Below are 23890 nucleotides of genomic sequence, written 5' to 3'. Positions count from 1 at the left end.
TTGTCTCTTTGGGAGGCCAACGTCGTGTAAATAATGTAGATAATAGACACACAGCGCTCTCAAAATACATCTGTATATATGGGCAGCTATCAGAATTCGTATGTTTTAACCCTTCTTTCTCTCAAGATTAAAGTTTGCGGTTCCGATGTAACCTTTGCTAAGCTTTCGTTTTAATTACGTATATTATACTTACATATTAAATCGCACTTTTGAACTTATCCAATTTCCCCTGACAAAAAAGAATGAATTCCCCATCTACATGAGGGGGCACGATCGAGAAGATTTGCTTAAGCAATCCAGCTCACACCCTAACAAAATATGTAGGCTTAAAACATTATTGCGCAGCCTATTTGCCAAACAAGAATATCACGAGTTGTAACCAAGGACGACCAAATCGGTAAGAAATATTTCGATATTGTAGCTGGGCGTACAACTTTGTGACATCCTCGAACAGCGTACATCGTCAAGGCAACCCATGATGAGAGAAACAGTTTGTTGGAAAAGCTTAAATAGCCGTGCTTTCGTGGTCCGGATGGCAGTTTTGTTCGAGAAGTGCAGGGAAAGTTGCAAAACAGACTCGAAGTCAGCTGAAAGGACACGGACACAGCAACATTGACAGGTAACTAATGATCACAGTATATGAGATAATCTACTTTGACAACGTGGTGTAGTTTATTTAACGGTTGTACAAGGAAAATGCAGATAACAAAACTAAGGATTTCAGTTTAGGAAACGTTCACTTCTTGTCCTCGACTTGTATACTATTTTCGTAAAGTACAGTACAATTGCTTAACTGACTGTTGATAGAATTTGTCTCATTGATTGTGTTGATGGTTGATTTTCCTTTCCGAAATGATCAATACGGCTTGTCTCATGAGCTACTTTTGAAATAGAAAGATATGTCTAATACGCGGATTCCTTGTCCTCAAGGGGACTAAGAAAGGTTGGAATTCCCTAGCAAAGATAACTAGGGGAATGCGTAATATCGACCAAACATGGATTTCATTGGCGATTACATGATATCTAGTCTTAGGGATGCGAGAAAAAGTGTCACAGACTGTCACGTCATACAAATGAGCTAAAGTTTAAAATCGTAGTGACTCCAAGTTAAGTCAATAATACTGTATAGTACTGGACAGCTGGTAAAACGAAAAACTGCCCATTACTAAAATTTACTTTAACTTCTTTCAAATTTGAACAGATTTCCTGGCAAATTTCCAAGTACATGTATATAAGTAAAGTCTTTAATCAGTGACTTACGGCAACCGGCCCGATGCAAAAGTGCCATAAATAACCCCTTTGCTTTTCCGTTTGTAACCTCCAGTCAGAAAGTATGTTCTACTTCCTGTAATATAACATATGAATGTTTTTGCAATGTAATATCTATACGAAATACACCGCTAAGATTTCATTACAAAAGCATGCATGAGGTCCAAGCTTTATGAAACAGTGTATGTTCAGCCATGCGTGGAAAGAACTGTGTACGGAACTTGCTTTTCTTACAGACCGTGAAATGATTCGAACGGTTAATCTAATCTCTGGCTGCGAGCAAAGTTGATGCTGCGATCAGTTGACCAATATTTCAGCTTCTTTCAAGACGTTAAACAACACAAACTACTTTTCATATCGATCAAACTTCATGAAAAGAGCTCAAAAAGCGATTTAGTCTCTTTAAAGAGACAAGGTGGGCCATTTTTCATGAATTTTGTTTGATATGAGATACTACTTTGTTGTTTGATGTGTTGAAAGATACTGAATGAATGGGTGACCATACATATATTCGACCCTGGTTCTAGACAAATTAAATGAAACCATGGCGAAAATGAATTAATGGTCATGGTCATTAGTTCATTTTCGCGATGGTTTTATGTATCGTGTCTAAAACCGGGGTCGAATATATGCATGGTCACCCATACATTCACTATATTTCAACATGTCAAACAGTAGTATCTCGTATCAAATAAAATTCATGAAAATGGCCGACTTTATCCCTTTAATAAAAAAAACACCAGAATAAGTCCAGTGAGAGCTATATTTGAGAATTAACTTCGAGAAGTACGAGTCACTAATCTCTGCAACAGCTGGCATTAAAATGCAGCTGATTGATGCATTACAGGCGAAGTGCAAAAGAACGATTTGATATTCAAATAAAAAGTGATGTATAGTTGTGTACCTTGATTATGCAGTTCTCAAGTAACAGTAATGAAGGTATTAATGTTTAGCGGTATAGCGTTTAGTCATTCAACTCACCCTGACCAAGACCCTTAAATTAGCGTTAGTAACATTGGGGCTAATATTTCAAATGTCAAAAGCAACCGGCTCTTCCTTGTTGTCTGCATGTAGGTACTTGCAAGATATTCGAATGACACTTGCCATAATATTATTATTTTTATGATTGCTTTTGAGCACCACCTGCCTCATACAACTGAAAAAGTTTGTATCCACCATGATCTATGAAATATATCATTTGTACTTGTACTGCAATAGCTTATATATCTGCTATTCCCATTTATACAAGTTCCAGCCTGGAAAATGATCGGCGACATGTACTGATATGTAGTCCTCCAGGCCACTGTTGTGGAAAATTTGCCATGCAGCACGATAGCCACAATCATATTCTTTAAAGCCACATACATCCCAAAACCCCATTCTCTTCTGTATTAATTACCTTGACAGGTTCACTAAAATCTAATTGTCGATACATCTCAAGGGCTACAGTCATGTGATCGGAGCAGTACAGCATTAGCTCGGGTTCCAAAGCAAAAAAACCTTAGAGATTTGACAAAATGTATTCTTCAACTCGACTTTCTCAGGGTGATTTCTCTTACATTCCAACCAAAAATGCGCAACTAGAATCCATTGTCAGCCGGTTTAATACAGATTTTCATCAATCCGTACCTAAACGAAGAAAGCTGCGTAAACTACAAATTTGCAAACGTATGCTTGTAGAACGACGCCACCTTTTGGTATCGCATCAATGACAAGGAAAACCTGTAAAAAACTCTTGTATCAAATATGCAATGATCAATATTTGGGCTTTTAACAAAGTGCCAATCGCTCGAAATCGATAAAAAACTAATGGTATTCTTGGAGAAGTTTGCTATTCCGAGGCCAATATTACTTATATATTTCAAAATACCGAGCGTGCGTTCAGTTCCTCTACGGATGGAGGAAACGTACGTGGTTCGTCATCGGCATTCTTCTTGTGTAATGCGCTCTTTATATTTTAGCAACCCCTAACAACAACAGCACAAATACTGATGTATGTTTCAGTTGCACGTTGGCCTCTTTACGTACTGCAGTTTATTCGCAATGACATAAATTAACTCTCTCTTTCTCGTTAGCTGTATGCTCAAAGTTTGTCCACCAATGCCTATATCCAAAGAAATCAAATAGTAGTAAACTCCATTCCCATTTGTATAATGTCATCCCGGAAATGTTACAAGGTCAGTGACACACATTCGCGTGTGTCTGTGAGCCACGAATTTAGCTGACATTACTGCATCGGCATATAAACCAAAATCCGGAAAAACCAGTAAAAATCGCTCCGTATTTGTTGATACGGCGGAATTCACAAATATTAACAGTGTGCGTTCTCTTCACTTATTCTTCGTATCCATGAAACCGTGAGCACATAAGTATTGAAAAACATGACTTTGTGCTGGATGGCTGTAAATACTATCTGGAGACTGGAAATGATGCAGTCACCATGCGATGTTGTCATATCAATGGCACGCAGTACGTGCAGATACTTTGTTTTATGTACACACAGCGACTTGTTTCAATGTTTACGGTGCGATTATCTGATATTAAATGATGCGTGCGACATTCTCACTCGCGATACGATATCCAGAAATGTTAATATTGGCTTTTCTTTTTCGACAAGAAAATCACAATGAAACAAGTAAACTTTGCTATAATAAAAGTTTCTAAAAATAGGTAGTGCAAAATCAAAGACTGATCATGTCTTTCCCAATTCATTACACAATCGGGGCTCTATGACCGTCCATCCTCTCACAAAACAAACCCAATATCACACATAATTGATGAGTATGAGTCTGCTGTAACCCGGGTGCTGTAACCATGGTTAACGCGGGGAAGGAGCAGATGGATTAAGGCAAGGTCCACTTGTTCGTCCAGGCCATTTCACAGAGTCATAAGCTTATCATCCTGTCCTGTCTATCACACGATATGCAAAACCTAGTCGATCAGGATGACACCCACCTCATGCTCAAGCGCTCACACTACCATCGACAGGTACGGGTATGATAAAGCACACATGCAACACATGCCAGGCATAGCACCAACATGGTTACGTCACTTCCACCACACAATAAACTCACGTCACATTCTCTCACAGCTGCAGCCCTCGCACGAGCTCCGTAGCATTGTGGCCTGGCTACGCACAAGCCGGCTCAGCGACAGTTAACAATTATATTTTTAGTAATTTTTTTTCTGGGATTTTTGACTGGTAAGTGATTCTCCGCCCTCAGGTATTTAGCTTTAACAGCTCTTGGTTCATGCCCCCAAGATCCAATGAACTTAGGAGCCGTTCAGTTTTTACGGCCGGGGGGGGGGGCGGCAAAATCCAGGGGGGGGTCATCATAATTTTTGAATCCGCGAAGGGGGGGGGGGTCATCACTTTTTCACTGGTTGGAAAGGGGGGTCACCACATTTTCGAAAACATAATACCTTCAATCAAGTTCACTTTATGCCATGGCCATGATCGACCCTCTTTACTGGCGGCCCACTACAATAAATATACTTTATGTATTACCCATGACCCTCTTAACGGGCAGACGCCTTTGGCGGCCCACTCCAATTAGGTTTACTTCATGCAATGGCCATGATCGACCCTCTTTACCGGCGGGCCGCCTGTGGCGGCCCACTACAATAAATTGACTTTATTGTAATACCCCATGACCATCTTTACAGCTGGACGCCTTCAGCGGCCCTGTTCAGTAAAGTTTACTTCATGCTTTGGCCATGATCGACCCTCTTTTTACCAGCGGGCCACCCTTGGTTGCCCACTAGAATAAAGTAGACATTACGTAATGGCCCTTGACCCTCTTAACAGGAGGGCTGCCTATGACGAACCACTCCAATAAAGTTTACTTTATACAATGTCCATGGACATAAGTTGTCTATGGAAATGAAGCTAAAAATTGCCTTACAGTCATCCTAATTAACAGACGTTTGCATGGATGTGGCTGAGAAGTTTGTGCACTGGCATCTTTACTACACGAATAAAGTGCGCCGCGTACCGGAGTTCAAATGCAAACTGTGCTGGTAAATTTGACATATGGGTTTTGGTTATTTTTCCGTTGGGGGGGGGGGGGTCATCAAATTTTTTCGTCTGACAAAGGGGGGGGGTCATCTTTTTTTCACGAAAAATGCAGGGGGGTCTATATTTTTTTGAACACCGGCGACAAGATTTTGCCGCCCCCCCCCCAGGCCGTAAAAACTGAACGGTCCCTTATTTTAGATAAAGACTTGTTAAGGGAGATCATATCCCACGACTTGCGCGCCGATGACACAAAAGGAAAACGGTATTGAAGAAAAATGTATTAAAGAAAGAAACACCAAACATCCATATAATGTGATCATCTGTCGTTAGAAGTGGCTGGCATACAATAGTTTATGACCGGTTTTGTTATAAATTTTACAAATTTCATGGTGTTGTACGAGAGACAGTTCTGCTGCGTTTGATATGATTGTACAGAAAACTGAACTGGCCTTCAGCGTGTGGCTTTCCCTACGCAACAGCCAATCGATCACTAACGTGACGGTCTGCTGGTTTATTCCCGCAATTTTGAATTGGACTGCAGCCAGTCTCGCAGAGGATCATGCGGCTGGGGAGCAATTAACATTTAATGTTTTATGTGTGTTTTTTACCCTTTGTTCTCCTTGGAAAATTGAGTTCAGTTTATACCCAATTTGATGAAACTGTCCTTTAACGTATTAACCGAGACTGAGAGCAATTGACTCGAACTAACGACCCGTGCGAGTGGACGATGCTCTTCTTCATTGGCATGTCTTGTCTTCCTCCGGGAAGTTGGTGAGACCCTATAGCCATTGAATGGGAAAAATCGGGGGAAAAATCAATAAATACAAGTGTTCACAGTCCCCTGTCGTTGCACCAGCTCAGTATCATGCGCATCTCAGCTGTTTGTGAACTGAGACAATCACTTCACAAAATTCTCGCCCACCCACATGCATCCCAGTGGGAGAAAGAAAAACAAAAGAAGATGCGAATTTCAACCCGCTAAGAACCAACTCTCCTAATACTAGCCTTGTGTACGATGCTTTGTGTTCCCAGCGTTATACGGCCTCCCACCACAGGATTTAATGTTGGTAGGCCGTATAAAGCCGGCAACACAGCATCGTACGGTTCGTTCTGTACCTGGAGGTATAGATTCTACCTACCCTGTAGATTTCATCATGGACCCTCAATGGGTGTGACAATTGTGCGTAACATAGGTAGACGACAGGTACCGGTATCTTTGACATGATTTTTTCCCTAAATACTGAAGGCCGGGGACTTATCCCCGGGATCAATTTTTTCCTTTAACCTGTAAAAGGATTACAGAGGTGATAGACCTTTCATTTTCCATTTGAATTGTAATCTAATGAGTAAATTTCCTGCCGAGTCAATCTAACGCATTACAAAGGATTTTACGAAAACGAAAAACCTTTGCCCGTTTTGGTGCTGAGGGAATAGCCGATATGTTTTGGAAATGCTGGGGGGGGGGGGGGGGGTAAGTACAATGGGTGTTAGTGTGATTTTGATCGTAAGACACCGTCCCATGATAATCACATAAAATTCAACATAGCAGCTATGAATTACTGCATTCAGTTGCAGCTTCGGGCGTAAGAATCTGGGTGCTTGTAAATTGAAATTCAGTGTTGCAATATTACTGACACAGGAAACATCTTTCCGTTTACAGATGGAAAAATCCCTGACGATTTCTTTTCTTTTTCTTCTGGTTTTCGTCTGCACCATCTTTGCAGGTGACAGCGGTAAGTGATTATAATTTTGTCGAAACCCTGTTCACAAATCAGTCCTACTGAATAATTTTGAAGTCTGATACTGTCCATTTTATACCCCAATGAGTAGTTTTAACATTGTGGGGTTGAAGGTTTTACAAATTTTGGTAAAAATTGACCATTTTGATGATTTTCATAGTCTTTTTTACGTATACATCTTCCAACAACCCTAGCCCTGCATACCGTGCTGTGTGTTATCGCCGTTATACGGTCTCCCACCATACGCCACAGGCCGTGTAACGCCGGAACACAGAGTATCACGGTACGCAGGGCTTGTTACAACCGATAACGTAGTAACTAACCGATAACGTATCAAACCCGATAACGTAGTAAAAATTTACCGATAACATAGTAAATCAACCGATAACGTAGTAACGAACCGATAACGTAGTAAATTTTTCGAACCGATAATGTAGTAAAAATTTACTGATAACGTAGTAATTCTTCCTAACCGATAAGGTATCAATGAACCAATAACGGATTGAATCAACTGATAAAGTAGAAAAGTCGACCAATACCGCATCGGAGCGATAGATTGATCGATTTATAGATAGATAGATAGATATTAGATAGACAGATAGATAGATAGATAGATAGGTCGAGCAATGTATCGATATATAAATCGATCACTCAATCGATAGATCGATCGATCTATCTATCGATGTTTGATAGATGGTCAGTCGATCGATCGATAGATAAATTGATGGGCTGATCGATCGATAGAACAACTGATCTATCAATTGAATGAATGAAATTGAATGAAACAAACACAGTTTTAATGTAGATTCAGGTATCATTCCGAATTGACAGATTTCTTTCAAATGTGGTGTTTCTTGGGTGTCTTTATGATTATATAATTGGTTTTTTGCTCACGTGTTGACACACGTGAGCATATGTCGCAGCGATGTCTGTCTGTCTGTGTGTCTGTCTGTCTGTCTGTCTGTCCGTCTGTCTGTCTGTGTGTCTGTCTGTTTGTGTGTCTTGCAAAAAGATCTGTGTATTCGTACAATTGACGATTTTTCATGTTATTGGAAATCTCCATCGGATATAGTTGAAAAAGGTAAGCATATCAGTGATTAATATGCAGGAACCTAATATAAATGTACGAGTGAACTCTGGTAAGGCCAAGAAAAATATAAAGTTTGTTTCTCATCCTAGACATTTTGCAAAAATGATGCGGTGATGCGGTTTTCTTCTCATTTTTTTTATTCGTCAACTAACAAGAACGCGCAAAAAAAACATGACAACGACATAGGAATGCACGCAGAGAAAAATGCACAGCAGTGTTGCTTTCGTATTTTTGCATAGCAACAGTTCTGAGGTTTGACTTTTAGTGCAGCAATGCACAGATTTGTCAGCTTGATATATCAGTGACATATGTGTACAGTTCTGAATGGAATGTTAGTGTCAGTTATTTTGATTGCAGTTCTGATTTATACAGCACTGTGTTATGCACTGTCGTCGCGGAAAGGTTTACAGGCGGGTCTAAATTGACGTGCGCGAGGATGAGAAAAAAACGTTTTATTTTTCTTTTCCTAAGCGTTTTTTTTTTTTCTAACAGCACTGTACTATGTACGACTACTAAATAATGTGTAAGATGTCTTCGTAATCCTACTTCAAATAAGATGTGACTTGACCTGAATCATGACAGAAAGGATAAAAAAGAAAGAAAAGGCAATATGTTTTCTGCAAAATCTGTTGACTTGGCTTGCTTACAGGAGTAACTTGCAAAATTAATGAATTTTGATTATAAGGAATTCAATTGAACAAGGAGTCCAGATTTACCTGTAATTCAGTCCCAGAATGAGAGTTACATTGTAAAGAATTATTGTCATTTTGATATACTGACATTGTAAGTAACGAAATTTTATAATCGGTCATGTTGAAAACATTTTTCCAAGTCCTCCCAACTTAGAAATTGTGTCGATAAAGCACTCACATGTGTGTTGTATCTTGAATTCAACCTGCAGGAATACTTATTAATTACTTCGCATTTCCCAAATTGATGAAATTCGATTCATGATGTCTGAGTAATATCTCGAAAACAGTGTACTCCAAGTGTCTGTAACTCTGAAGGTGTAACTGTTGATTATAAAAAACGAAAGATACAACGCTCATTTATATTCACTTACTTTCCATTTATTAATACTGTATCGGTCGATTGATAATTCATTTGTTGACTTGATACATTATCAGTTGATTGGAATCTTTACTCTTTGAGTTGGCCAGGTTATTGGTTGATTTAATACGTCATTTAATACGTTAAAATTTGTTCGATGCTGGTCAATAAGGGTAAAATTGTTTAAAAACGCCCTGCATGTAACTAAATGTCATGTAGCATTAAATGTGAAGAGGAATGTAATAAAAATATTATTGCCTGAATACATGGGTTTATGTGCCCTCGCAGCAGGAGACAATTTGCCCTCTTGGCGTCGGGCAAACTGTCACCTGCTCTCGGGACACTTAAACCACGGGCGCTCCTTAGCTGGCTAGTAGTAATTAGGTTGCAGTGGCAGGCATATCGACTACGGGATCAATAGATCGATCCAAAAATCGATCTACCTAGCAGACTACCCAGCTAAGGAGCGCCTGTGACTTAAACCCATGTATTCAGGTAATAATATCCGATATTTCATGAGAGACAGCTTATCATCTGAACTTAAAGCCCCCATTCAATTATCAGATTTATCTAATATAAATATTATGTACTTGATAAAATATTCAATGGAAAACAAAAGAATGACAAACTGTTAATGAGCTTTTGACACATTTGCTAATGCGAGAACCTGGGATTGAGAAGGGCGCCTTTAAAATGTACAAAAACTTATCTCTTTCGTTTAAACTATCAAATATTGGATTATACAACTTCATTGACGAATAGAGAACTTTTCTATAAACTACTATATTTTGGACACTTCATTAAACAGTGAAATTCATCCTCTAGGGAAGACTTACAAAACTTACAAAAACTGGATTCAGGAAGAATTTTTGGCTTTGACCTTCTGCCCAACTCTAAATAGTTATCAGAAATACGAAGTTTTGAGACCAATTTTCTGCAGCTTAAGTTCTTGATATCCAGTAAGTAATTTGCTGAAGTAAACCTAAAAAATTCGTATTATTTCCCTTCCCATGAGTCTTATTATAGCTGTGTATATCACTGTACCAAGAAACTTGATAATGCTTGTGTAAGTTCTTAATGTTACAAATAGCTGACCAAATATTACTCTCACTATTAGTATCTAGTATGTATTGAATGAACTCAAACCACTTTGAATGACATCTTGCAGAAAGATATGCTGAACGTAACAGGATGTCATCACTGATAACTAAACTATGCCAATATTTTAACATGCGTTTGACTATGACAATACTGATAGGATATCTACCATGTTCACCTACAATACCTGCCTGAGCAGCATGTTTCGTAACTCCCTGTAAATATCTATAAAAAGAAAAGCTAATATAATTTAAGAAATTACTCTTATCATTAATTTCCTTCTCCCACAATTTCTTATCCATAGATCAGAATGGGAACAATCAAATGATCAAAAAGATTTAAAGTTAATATAAACTTTCAAAAGTTTTGGACCACCCACGTTTTTCTCTGCTGCTTAGTCATTTAACTAAATGCATGTTTGGTGCACAGCTTTAAAGTTAAGGCACATGAACTCTGGCTCCTTGTTTGTTTGTTATTTGGTAATTTGTTATGTATGGTTATGTATATACAATAAAGAACCAATGAAACGTTGTGTTTGTGTTCGTGTTTCTCATTAAAGAACGGTGCTTGTTTGTTTTTTGTTCATTTTTTTTATATGTAAAGTCAATAAATGATACTTTAAAAAGTTTTTAATACACTCTCACATGTGAAAAAGCATACCCATCCTTTGCCATGAGGAAAACACTGTCAGGGTGTTTACCACAATCTCTCTAAATTCTCACCCTGTGTAATAAACAAACAAATAAACAAATATTCTTTATTGACAAACATGAACACAAATAGAACTCTTTATTTTACTCATATGTAATAATTTCAGGGTAGGTTTTACTTGGTATTGGCCAATTTTTCCTTCAAAGACATTTTTCTTATATCTAAATGAACATCTATCTTTTGAATATTTGTATTATAGATCTGAAGGTGTATGAATTTACAATTTCGACACCTAGTCCAGATGACGGTGCTACATCATATGTATCTGGTGTAGATACTTTTACTGAACTTAGCATCATAGTAATCAATGATGGTCCAGATGATTTACCTACAACCAGTGATGGAAATTATGACTTCATACTAAGCCTTGAGAATTCAAATACTGATTTGCAGTATGAATATACATTCACAATGGAGTTCAGTAATGCTGATGAAGACCAGAAAGAAAGTTCTCTGAATAATCTTGGAACTGCTACTTATTCACCGAATGCTACCATCACTGTTCCTACCTATGAATGTGGTAATTTAACTTACATTTGTATTGCCATAAATGTGAACACTGATGCTGATTACAGTGACACTGATAGCAGTAATGATTATGCCTGTCTTGAATTTGGTGATGGAGCCAGCAAAGCTGGGATATTAGAGTGTACTGCAGGTAAGTTTATGACTTCCATATTATGTTTTTCAAAGAAATGTTTCTCATCAAAGAGGGCAGACAAGTGACATAGCGGCCAATGTAACTCCGCTGTGTTATGTACAGAATAACTATTTTTGACACATGTTGTCTTTTGTGGCCAGACAAAAAATGGCAAAAATTGCCCAAAATAAGCAAAATTGCAGATTTCATCATAATTTTAATATACAATATTAAAATAACACCTTGGAACCTGTCTACCAAATATCAAAGCTATCAGAAGAGAAGTTTTTGTAATACAATTTTTGACCAAAAATGGAAAAAATTGCCTTAAAAATACAAAAATGCTGATTTCATCATAATTTCAATATCTCATCTGTAGAGTACCTGTATACCAAATTTCAAAGCTTTAAGATCGGTAGTTTTTGAAAAACATATTTTTTTACCAAAAATGGCAAAAATTGCCCCCAAAATACATAGTTGTAGATTTGATCATAATATCAATATGTAATATTCAGTTTATCTGTAGGAACCTGTACACCAAATTTCAAAGTTATCAGACCAGTACTTTTAGAGAAACACATTTTTTGACCAAAAATGGCAAAAAATGCCCTCAAAATTCAAAATTGCATATTTCGTCATAATTTCAATATATCAAATTTAGTTAATCTGTAGGAACCTGTATACCAAATTTCAAAGCTATCAGACCAGTACCTTTTGAGAAACACATTCTTTTACCAAAAATTGACAAAAAATGCCCTCAAAATTCAAAATTGTAGATTTCATCATAATTTAAATATGTAATATTTAGTTTATCTGCAGGAACCTGTATACCAAATTTCAAAGCTATCAGACCAATACTGGTTTTAGTGAAACACATTTTTTTACCAAAAATGGCAAAAAATTGCCCCAAATATGCAAAATTGAAGATTTCATTATAATTTCAGGGTATCACATTTTACTCACCCCTATAAACCTGTATACCAAATTTCAAAGCTGTCAGAAAAGTGATTTGGGTGAAACAAATTTTTTCACCAAAATGACATTGCCTTAAAAATACAAATTTGCATATTTCCTCACAATTTGAACAAATCTGAAATAGACCATCCCTAGGAACATATGTACCAAATATCAAAGCTATCTGACGTGCAGTTTTGCAGAAGATTTTTTAAAGTTTTTTTGACCAAAAATGACAAAAATTGCCTTAAAAATACAAATATGCAAATTTCACCACAATTTGAACAAATTAAACTGAAGTCACCGTAAGTAAACTGCATGTCAAATTCAAAAGCAATTGGACAAGCGGTTTCAGAGAAGGAGATTTTTTTACCAAAAATGGCAAAAATGCCCCCAAAATACAAATATGCAAATTCCACCACGATTTGAAGAAAACGTAAGTGAGGTCACTCTAAGTGAACTGCATATGGAATTTCAAAGAAATCAGACTTGCAGTTTCAAAGGAGAAGGCAATTGTTGATGGACGACAGACGATGATGACGGAAAATCAGCCTAGTTGATAAGCTCCACATCGCTGACAGCGCAGCTAAAAAGGAACAATTTGGTCTCATGATATGATCCGATCCAATATGACTATACCTCTAGATCTGTGGTGACTTTGTCTTAAAAATTTTCATGTTTAAAGCCATTACAGAATTCTCTGCAGATTCATGCAGACTTTTAGCACCATTACAAGGGATGTACAAATGATGCATGTCAATACGGGTAGTTTTCAATCGGGTTCGAACCCACAACATATGGCATCAGTCGCCTAGCGGAGAGGCCACAGCTCTCAATTTGTTCAATGGGACTATCCACTGGCTGCCTGTGACCCGATTTTGTCACAACCTTTTTTTATAGTTGAATTCATACACATCAGTTTATTGCATGATATGATCAAACATGGTGCTCTCAGTTTGGGCTATTTGTTATGAAGTTTTTCATCTGGAGCCATTACATGGATATGTCTTGACAGCATATTTTATTCAGATTGGGCACAAGGATAATGCAGAATTATATATGTCCAGATTGATTTATTTCATGGTACAATCTAACATAATTACTTAACTTATTGATAACCATTTTGTCATAAAGTATTTCAAGTCCTGAGCATGTGCAGACATGACCGAGATTATTTTGTTAAAACTTGGGATGGTCGGGCAAAATAACATGTACATTACCCAAACATGATGTGTAGACCTAAATTGCTACTAAATTGTGTAAGACATATAACATGCCTGAAATGTTTAAAGTCCATTAAAATTTATGAGTTTTAATTTGATGCTTCCCTAAGTTAGAAGTCAGTGCACAGATGCCAACAGCATGTTAACCCCAGAAATGCCAAATGTGAAATTTTCATCAATTGATTCACCTGACATGCTTTCTCACTGCCTCTTCGACAAGCATTAAACTGCCAAAACAGTGCATTATCATGTCATACCTTTACAAAATTATTCACACAGCATATATTTTTCTTTTCTTAACAGATTTGTATCCTAGCAACTTTACAATCACTGATCCAACTTCAAATTTTGTGTATCCTCTTGGAAGTGACAAGACAATATCTATTGACATTCTGATTGACAATATTGGATGGGTAGCAATAAATGAGACAAGTGATGGCTCGGCAAATTTTGAGTTTTCAGCCTTCATCTCAGACTCAGACGATTTAGATGAGGTCAATGCAACTTACATTGAATTTGACGTGGACACTGGTAGCGCATATAACCTGAGTGCTGGGATTGCAGCTACAGACAAGATATGGATGTATAATCTGCAGACTGATATCAATATTCCAAGTGAAGATTGCGATATCTACCAATATGTGTGCATGAAAGTAACAGCCCCAAGCAATGCAGATTACACTGATGGTGATACAGAGAACAATGAAGTCTGTATACAATTTGGGGATTTGGAGGATGGTTATGCAGGAAATTCACCTTGCTCAGGTATGATCATGGTCTAACTTTGACGTTTATTTTACTGATTTTGTCTCTTCACAATTGATGACATCAAGAATTTTAATAATATATGGATTTGCAGTAATCCATTAGCTGAGAAGTTGGAACAGTAGACATCTTGCAAAAGATGGATCCAGCTAGGTAGTTGAAACAGTGTGTCTTTGTTCTGTTTAATCACACTTTACACCAGATGCAAGGCAATGATGGAAAACCACCTATTTGATAAGTTCCGCATTACTGACAGTGGCCTGTAGCAAAAAAATTATCTCAAATTTACATTTGGAAATGTTATGCTAATTAAGATTATTATAAGGTGAATTGAGGCATGTCTAGGAATACCTGTATCAATATCAAAGTGATTTGACAAGCACATTGAGAGAGAAAAATTTTTGCATTCCGAAAAGTTGACAGACAATAGCTGTCACAGAGTGTGACTGATTTGATAGGTTTTGTCAATATACAATCAAATTTTCAGCAAATACAATGTGGATCCAAAACGGCTTAAATCAAGCAGGCAGGCAGATACATACAGATAGCCATACATACATACATACATACATACATGCATACATACATATAAACAAACCCTGAAATATCCTGATAGGTCACAATGCTACACATACCGGTATGTAAAGAAGATAGGAATGCTCACATTGTTGCTTGATAATTTTTTGTCATTAACCCACTGTTTATTTTATTTTTTATTTACAGGGTGTGTCATCCAAGTCAGTTTGGGTCTGTTACTAGTTACTATAATATCACTACCTTTTATGAAATGAATATCTAAATATTAGTTGATGATAAATCCTTAAGATGTTTACAACAATTCCTACATAAACATGTAAAATGCATTTACCTGTACAGATCATTAAATTATGAATCAACAAGCTGAAGTCCTAATCATTAAAATGAGACTCTACAGCTGTTCCAACAATTGTATAGCTCCAGATAGCGTCAGTACTGCAATTAATGGTACTTACCAGTAATACACTGATACCAACAATTTGCATGTGGCAAAAGGAGTAAAGAGTAGCATAGGGGCAGCCAGGAAAGTTCTTGAGCTTTTTTGATACAAAAAAGGATATGAAAGAAAATTCGGTGGCTATGTAACTTTTAGGTGAAGTAAATGTTCGACTTAATATTTTATGAGAAATTTCAGAAAAAAATTAAGAAAGCAGGAAAAGAATATTTTGTATCTTTTTTGTTGCTAATATTTTTTACAATCATTTTACAAAATGGGTGTGTATAAGTCACACAGCCATAAATACTGATTATGAAGAAAATGCATGAAGAATGATCATGAGTTACTGAATCGACATATATTATCCTATTTGTGGTTAAGTACAATCTTCTAGCTCCTTTGCCACTTAAACAACTACTTAATGTAAGAGTTGGTCCACTGGTTTCATCATATATACCAATTGGTTTACTTGTGTTTCACAGTGTATAAAAGTAGTTTTCAATTTAGTTAAGATAGCAGCTGCCTCTACGATGCTGGGGTTTGCACAAACTAAATATCAATTACTTTGAAAGCGATAAGAGACTGTTTTCAGTAATGTTCATTGTTACATGCATCAAATGACAAACAAGGTTGTTGCATTTTATAACAGTTGACGCTATCTAAGGGATATATAACATGGAGAATTTTTCTGATTACAAGTAAAAATTTTCAAGTGTTTCACCAAATTTTCCTTTTGTCAAAAAATAGTATGAACTAGTTTAAGTGTCTGATTCATATCTTGTGTTGCAGATGTACTACTATAAATAACATAATTCAGAAGAAAATTACATGCAACCACTGTTGTGCTTCACAGTGGCTCTATTTGAAGAAGATTGTCAATGAACCTAATGATTTTTTGAACTTGTCACTTTAATGATCCCAGACATTGAAGTATTTGTATGTTGCAACATGTTTATCTGATTGAATACCTGTATAAAACAAAAAGGAAATGATTACATCATCATGCATTTTTGTACTGTTTCAATACACTTAATGATATTGCAGAAACTTAAACAACAATGTAGATAATGTATGACTACTGCATGTATATACTTGTATTATAACTGCAACTTTTTCATGAAGATTGACCATAGTTTTGATTATACTCCAACAAGTGATATGACCAGAAAATTGACACAAAATGGTGAAGAGTGACTGGTTTATAAATGAGAAAGTCTTGTCAATTTGACTCAGTGGTAGACTTGTAAAAATCTGCCAACACGATAGGGCCTGTCATTGAAATATTAATTACAGAAATCAGTATTAATTGGGTAATCATTCTTGACTTTCAGTTTACCTAATGATATTGCAGGCACTATAAAATACTAAGGTGTATGACAACTGCAAGTACGTCCATGTAACTTGTATATTGACTGCACCTTTTTAATGAAGATTGAACTTAGTTTTGATTAGATTCCAACAATTATATATATTTATACTCCAAAAAGTTTACACACACATATATATATATATATATATATATATATATATATATATATATATATATATATATATATATATATATATATATATATATATATATATATATATATATATATATATATATATATATATATATATATATATATATATATATATATATATATATATATATATATATATATATATATAAAATACAGTGGTGAATGAAAAGTGACCCATGCGGGACTTGAACCCACACCCCCATATACATTACAGATACTCTACCAACTGAACTAATGGATCAGTCGGCTCAATGTGGGCGGTATTGACTCTTAGATGGGGTTTTTCATTCTGTTGTGCGTGGATGGTGAGTAAGACAGCTAAACTCATCACCTAACCTTTCAGCCTAAGGATCCCATGGGATTCTACAGGGCCTCGCACACAAGTCACCAACTTAGGAATCGGTTAATGGTAATGAGGATCAATCAAATGAATGATGCTAAGCCAGAGAAGGGTAAATATATATATATATATATATATATATATATATATATATATATATATATATATATATATATATATATATATATATATATATATATATATATATATATATATATATATATATATATATATATATATATATATATATATATATATATATATAAGCACACTTTGGAAGCTTTGTACAATGAGTACAGTTACTGTGGAGCATGACAACCTTAGGCACCGTGGATAATTAAAACATGCGCACCGCAAACGAAATCTATTGCATTTGGCTTCAACCCCATTCCCCCTTCCTCTAAACAAAGTTTGGAAGTGCAAAAATCCAACCAAGCCTCATTCTGTATCTGCATAATAGCAATCGGTAATTACGTTGCTTTGAAATCACACATACGCTACCGACCCCCCCGACCCTCTAAAAATCAATCTCTGTTCAGCGCCAAGTCAACAATGACGCAACCAATAGAATGAAATGAAACAGTGTATTCAAAATGATTGTTACTTTTTTTATCATGCACTGATTCACATGTATGTCAAAAGAATGCTGGTGTAGTGCCGATACTAGCCTGTACACACCAAACAATATAGCGCAATATTTTGCGATACATAACAACATGTGTTGCGATATGAAAACTTGTAGTGTGAATTTTGCGCAGTAATTGAAATACAGCTAAACCCCCCTCCTCCCTAAACACCGCAGATACGTTTACTGTTTGCGAATTTTAATTATCCATGGCCCCTTGTGTTTATGCAGTGTCAACATTGAGCAACAAGCACCAGTTTTAGTAGTGGTGGAGCAATTCTTGACTTTTGTACAGTGCACTGGCAACTTACAAGTGTAAATCAGAGGTGACAATAATTAATCACCTTACTGTTCTGTTCACTCTTACTTTGTTATGTTTGTACCTATGCTTCGCTCATAAACTATTAGAAAAGCATATTGGCATGGGAAGAATTTTGTGTTAATAACACTGTGCTCCCCTTTTGAACATAATAAAGTGATGCTTATATGCATATGTAACTCTTATGTCTCTGATGAACTTTTAGTCCAATTCTTATCTGTATCTGTGTGCATATATATATATATATATATATATATATATATATATATATATATATATATATATATATATATATATATATATATATATATATATATATATATATATATATATAAGACAAGAAATCAGCATGTGTGGTATAATAGATATTAAAACTGAGACACAGAACAGCATATGACATGTTGCAAAAAGGACATTAACCACTTATAAAGTAAGGGGCTCACAAGTACTTTACATGGAAGACTATTATGGCAACATTTTTTATTTTTGTCTTTCTCATCTCCCGACCGACTGTAAATTTCAGCTCCGACATGAAAATGAAAAAAAAACTTTTTTATTTGCGTCGCCTCTGAGGCGATCATCCTAGCAACAGCACCACCGTCATCAAATTGTGTGATTGCAGTGACTCAGACTGAAAGGAAAGAGAGTACAGAACACTGAACTGAAAGACAAGAAATTGCAGTAACTGAATGGACAGAACATTAAACTGAAACAAATACATTTTTTTTTTGTAATTAAAAAATTGTAGAGACTGAAAAGACAGAACATTGAACTGAAACAAATACAGTTTTTTTTGGTACTTGTTTTTTTAGTTCGACTGCCCGCCCTGCCAGAGTATTCCTCTGGAGATGAGAAACAAAAAAATAAAAGGGTCACCCTCACAGGGATTTACAATCAACATAGTCTGAGATTTTTCAGCATTGTTGATCAGACACAACCATCACCTTACCTAAAGCCAGCATAACTTGAATTTCAGATATCAAAGATTTCTTGAGAAGATTTCTGGAAAGTCATTTGCATATGTTAAAATATAATTATAGCATAAATTACTTCAAGTAGAAAGTAATTATATCTGTTACTTACGTTTCATGCATCTTGCCATCTTAAGAATAGCTTCTCTTTTTTTTTCTCTCTCATTTATACAATTAGGAGGTAACATGCAATGGTCTTTTGTTATGTTGAAGTTCAATATGTAAGATTTGTTTTTGTGGTGACATTTTTAGACCAACAACTCAGAACATGGACTAAGTATCAGCATAAATTATTTGCAGCTTCTCTGACAGGCAAAGATTACATTATTTACTTATGTAAGAGTTACTCCGACTTGATGCTCTTGCAGTATTATTTACTATGACACAACAAATTCTTGGTCCCTCATATGTCACTTTTTTTTTACTTCATTTACATATTGTTGACAATGACATTTTCATTTGAACAAATTCACATCTACAGCCCTGGGGACACCTGTACACCAAATCCTAAGCTAGTAGGTGCTGCTATTTTCAAGTTTTTGATGTGGATGGACATACATACATACAGATCCCGCCAATTTACCCGGTATAGGCTCTCTTTAGCATATATACATATACCAAATGTGAGCTAAGAATTGATACATAACATTTCTAATAGAAATATCGATGCAAATTTTCCGACTTGGCAGCTTTTTGAATTTTGACAGAATGATTTTTAGCTCACATTTGGTATACCAATGTGAGGTTATCGTATAAGCTGAATCAGTTCATTTGCATCCATTTGCATGTCTGTATGTATGTATGTATGTATGTATGTATGTATGTATGTATGTATGTCCGTCCACGTCAAAAACATCTAAACCGCAGCACCTACTGTCTTAGTATTTGGTGTACAGGTGCACCTAGGGGTGGAGATGTGAATTTGTTCAAATGAACATGTCAGTGCCAAAAATATGCAAATGAGGGGAAAAAAGAAAAAACCCTGCAAATTGCTAAAACTCTGTAATCGTTGGTCAGATTGGGTTGAAACTTGGTGTGCAGGTTCCTTTAGGTATTCTAAATTATGTGTTTAAAATTTGGGATGAAATTTGCATGTTTCTATTTTGGGTAATTTTTTCAAGTTTTAGTCAAGAAATGTGTTTCTCTGAAACCACTCATCTGATTGCTTTGAAAGTTGGTATACATGTTCCTCAGGATGACCTCAGTCAAGTTAATACAAATTGAATTGAAATTTTCATATTTGTAATTTTGGGGCAATTTTCCAAATTTTTGGTCAAAAATTCTTTTATTCAAAAACTACTGATCTGATAGCTTTGATATTTGATATACAGGTTTCTCAAAATCAGTTTTATGAATTTCGTGAAGATATCTCAAATTTTGTATTTTTGCTAAATTTTTTTGTTATTTTTCTCATTTTAAGTAAAATTTATTAGTTCCAGAGACCAGCTCTGGAACTGTTAGCTTTTGCTCACTTTCCTTCTTTCTTTCTTTCTTTCTTTCTTTCTTTCTCTATTTCCAGTATTACTACCATAGAACATGCAATACACAAATTTAACCTTCATTACCCAGAATGGTTTGCGACACGCTCATGACGTCATTGCTCAGCTCGGACAGGTTTTACGGGCATTTCTTGTTTGTTTGTTTATTTATTTATTTTTTATTTTGCATTGCACAACTATTACATTGTTTTCTGCTATTAATAATTCTAGCTTTCTTTTGCTTTGTTTTTTGTTGCTTTTTGATTTTTATTTTTCTCTAAATACTCACTGTACGTGGCGCTATACTGGCACTATACTGTACGTCATACCCCCGGTACTCCTACCACTCATGCTGGTTTTCGCCCGAGTGCTAATGGGTTGAATGAGATTAACAATGGCAGCGGATACAAACGCTTCCCTCGCATAGAGAGAGAAAAGTAGGCTTTGCGTAAGTTTACAAGCGCGGCTGGGCACATCGTGTACCTAGGCTTGGTGGGTGTTCTCGAAAACGGAGATCAATGCAAGTTTTGGATGCAAAATCGGTTGTTTTCGGCGGAGAAACTGCCCGCCGTATTTCTGAGGAGCCACCAGTGTTTTTTTCTATATCAGTCTGCAGGAGGCCGTTTAAGGCCGGTAACACTCAGCCCTGCCATGCAGAGCTAGGCATAGCATATATAGTGAACTGCATACGTTGGCTGCTCGTAAAAGCAACTCAACTTCCCAAGATCAAACAGTCAGTATCTTGTGAAAACAGCAACATAGCAATGAAAATTGTTTTAGTCAGTAGTAAAAACTCTCTTAACAGATGAAGCGTTAATTGCTTTTACAATCAAATGAAAATGCATGTGGCCTCGGTTTTCAAGTTCAACGGCCTAGGTCTGATGTCTCCTCTCGTCTGATATACATTTCCGTGCGTTGTGATCTGTTGCGTTTTTACAGTACATGTAGGCATTTGTAATCTCTGTACTGTAATTCTCTGGACCATTGAGGTAGCTACCTCCCTGCCTGGACTGCCTGCAATGCTTTTAGTTGTATTCTGTTGTTACCGCTATCAGCCCTCACTATAGGTACGTGCTTGCATATTACAATCCCAAGCACTCTTTCATTCTGCACCAATTTTCGTCACACATTCTCTTTTCTTCTGTTGCTCTGGTCTCTGGAACTTCGCTTTTGCTTGCAAATGCTTTCTAGTTCTTCTCTGAAACCGCCAGCCCAATTGCTCTCAAATTTGGATTGGATGTTTGCAAGGGTGTTACCCTTCTAATTGTTGAAATTACAACAAAATTGGAAATATTACTGTTTTGGGGCAATTTTTATCATTTTTGGTCAAAAAATCTTAAAAAATATTTTCTTTTTTAAGCCCCTGGACAGACAGCTTTTATATTTGGTGTACAGATGTCCAGGGATGATAATAGTTAGATATGTGGAAATTGTCCAGAAATATACAAATTTGTATTTTTAAGACAATTTTGTCATTTTTGGTCAAGAAAACTTGTTCCCATAATTGTCTGATAACTTTGTAATTTGGTACAAAAGTCCCGAGGGATGTTATTTGATAAAAATTTTCTTCTCAAAGTGTTGGGAAACCCCCAAATTTTTATATTTTAGGTAATTTTCTCAGTTTGTGACCTTAAACGACCTACACCAACCCAGGATATGTTGTGTAATACCAAGGGGCGGAACATTTGATATTCAGGAGGAGGTAGGGTCTAGAAGATTGATGAGGTAGCATTACTTTTTTACCAGATCCCTTGTACATTTTTTTGCCCACTCCCACCTTTTCTTTTTATCAAGCCTTCTCTATTTTTTGTTGTTGACATTTGCTTATGTATTGAGGATCTGCTTGTCCCATTGCTATAAAAGTTGATATGCATGTTCCTAAAGATGACCTCCAGTACCTAAGTTGGAGACCTTATTTGCTTTTTTCATTCGTGTTTTTCAAATTAAATATTTCTTGAATGGACTAAATCAAACCGAATATGAGCACATAGTGTCCTTGACGGTATTTTTTCTATTGAGGTTACTCTTAGGTTAAAGCAATTCTATTTTGTGGGTCTCTTGTCAATTAGTAAAGTGTAAAAATACCGTCTAGGACAGTGTGCTCACATTCGGTTTGAATTGGTAAATTCAAGAAATATTTAAACCAGAAAAACAAGAATGCGGTTTGCATGTTTTTGATGTTGACGGACATACTGTATGTACTTACATACATACATACATACATACACACATACATATACATACATACACACATACATACAGATGCCATTGACTTCAGCATATACGATGACCTCACATTGGTATACCAAATGTGAGCTAATAAAAAAGGAAGTATTTCCATGCAATATCTCTAAAAAACATGACTGGTGATGTTGCTTTCTCTGATTGTTTTCCATGTCTATTCCAAGCACCAACATTTAAATGTAATTTAGCAGGAAAATGGTAACTATGTTGATTGCTATCAGTCATATCACATTGACATATACATGTAAATCTAGGGAACAATATATCATACTCTTGCCTGAAACCCAACTTTCTCAAACATTCAACAACCTGTTACAAGCAGAACGGACCATTCACACACCTGCATTCCATCACATACGAGCTCGAAAAATAGAAGATAAAATATCTGCAATGAGATCAAAAGTTTAGTTATACAGGATCGTTTGCCTATGTCATTCCTATCTAATATGCACACAAACACTAATTAAAGGTTATAAACAGCTAGCGAGGCATTTAGTAGCAAATACAGAGTTTCTTACTGAAAAATTTGTACCCTTTATGGAAAATCTGAGCAAACATTGGCAATTATCTATGCCAAATATGCTAAGTTTTTCCCTGATTGGTCTTACATCCACTACTGTATGCTAGTATGTGTGCGCACCAATTGACTTCACTTTAATATGAAACCAGAAAAACAAGAATGACAAAAGTAATTAAGGTCTGAAACTTTAGGTACTGGAGGTCAACTTTAGCAACATGCATAGCAGAAAGGCAGCTAGCCCTCCTTAGTTTGACCACAGACGGTCTTCCTCCCCTCTACTGCATATGGTTTGAGCAGGTCTGTTAATATGTAACAGTTCAATGACAATGACAGGAAATGA

At 36.2% G+C, this 23890-nt stretch overlaps 1 protein-coding gene across 1 annotated transcript; it reads left to right on the top strand.

Annotated features, from left to right (window-relative positions):
* The first annotated feature begins 453 nt into the window (after nt 1-453).
* LOC139145775 (uncharacterized) lies at nt 454-18522 on the top strand. The gene is made up of 5 exons (XM_070717081.1): nt 454-619; nt 6948-7020; nt 11175-11633; nt 14096-14557; nt 15281-18522. Exons 2-5 carry the CDS (start codon nt 6948-6950, stop codon nt 15346-15348), a joined length of 1062 nt encoding a protein of 353 aa, XP_070573182.1. The 5' UTR covers nt 454-619; the 3' UTR covers nt 15349-18522.
* Nucleotides 18523-23890: the final 5368 nt, after the last annotated feature.

Source organism: Ptychodera flava, chromosome 12, assembly GCF_041260155.1.
Source record: "Ptychodera flava strain L36383 chromosome 12, AS_Pfla_20210202, whole genome shotgun sequence".
In the NCBI taxonomy this organism is placed as follows: domain Eukaryota; kingdom Metazoa; phylum Hemichordata; class Enteropneusta; family Ptychoderidae; genus Ptychodera; species Ptychodera flava.
This window is presented reverse-complemented; position numbering and strand designations above follow the sequence as displayed.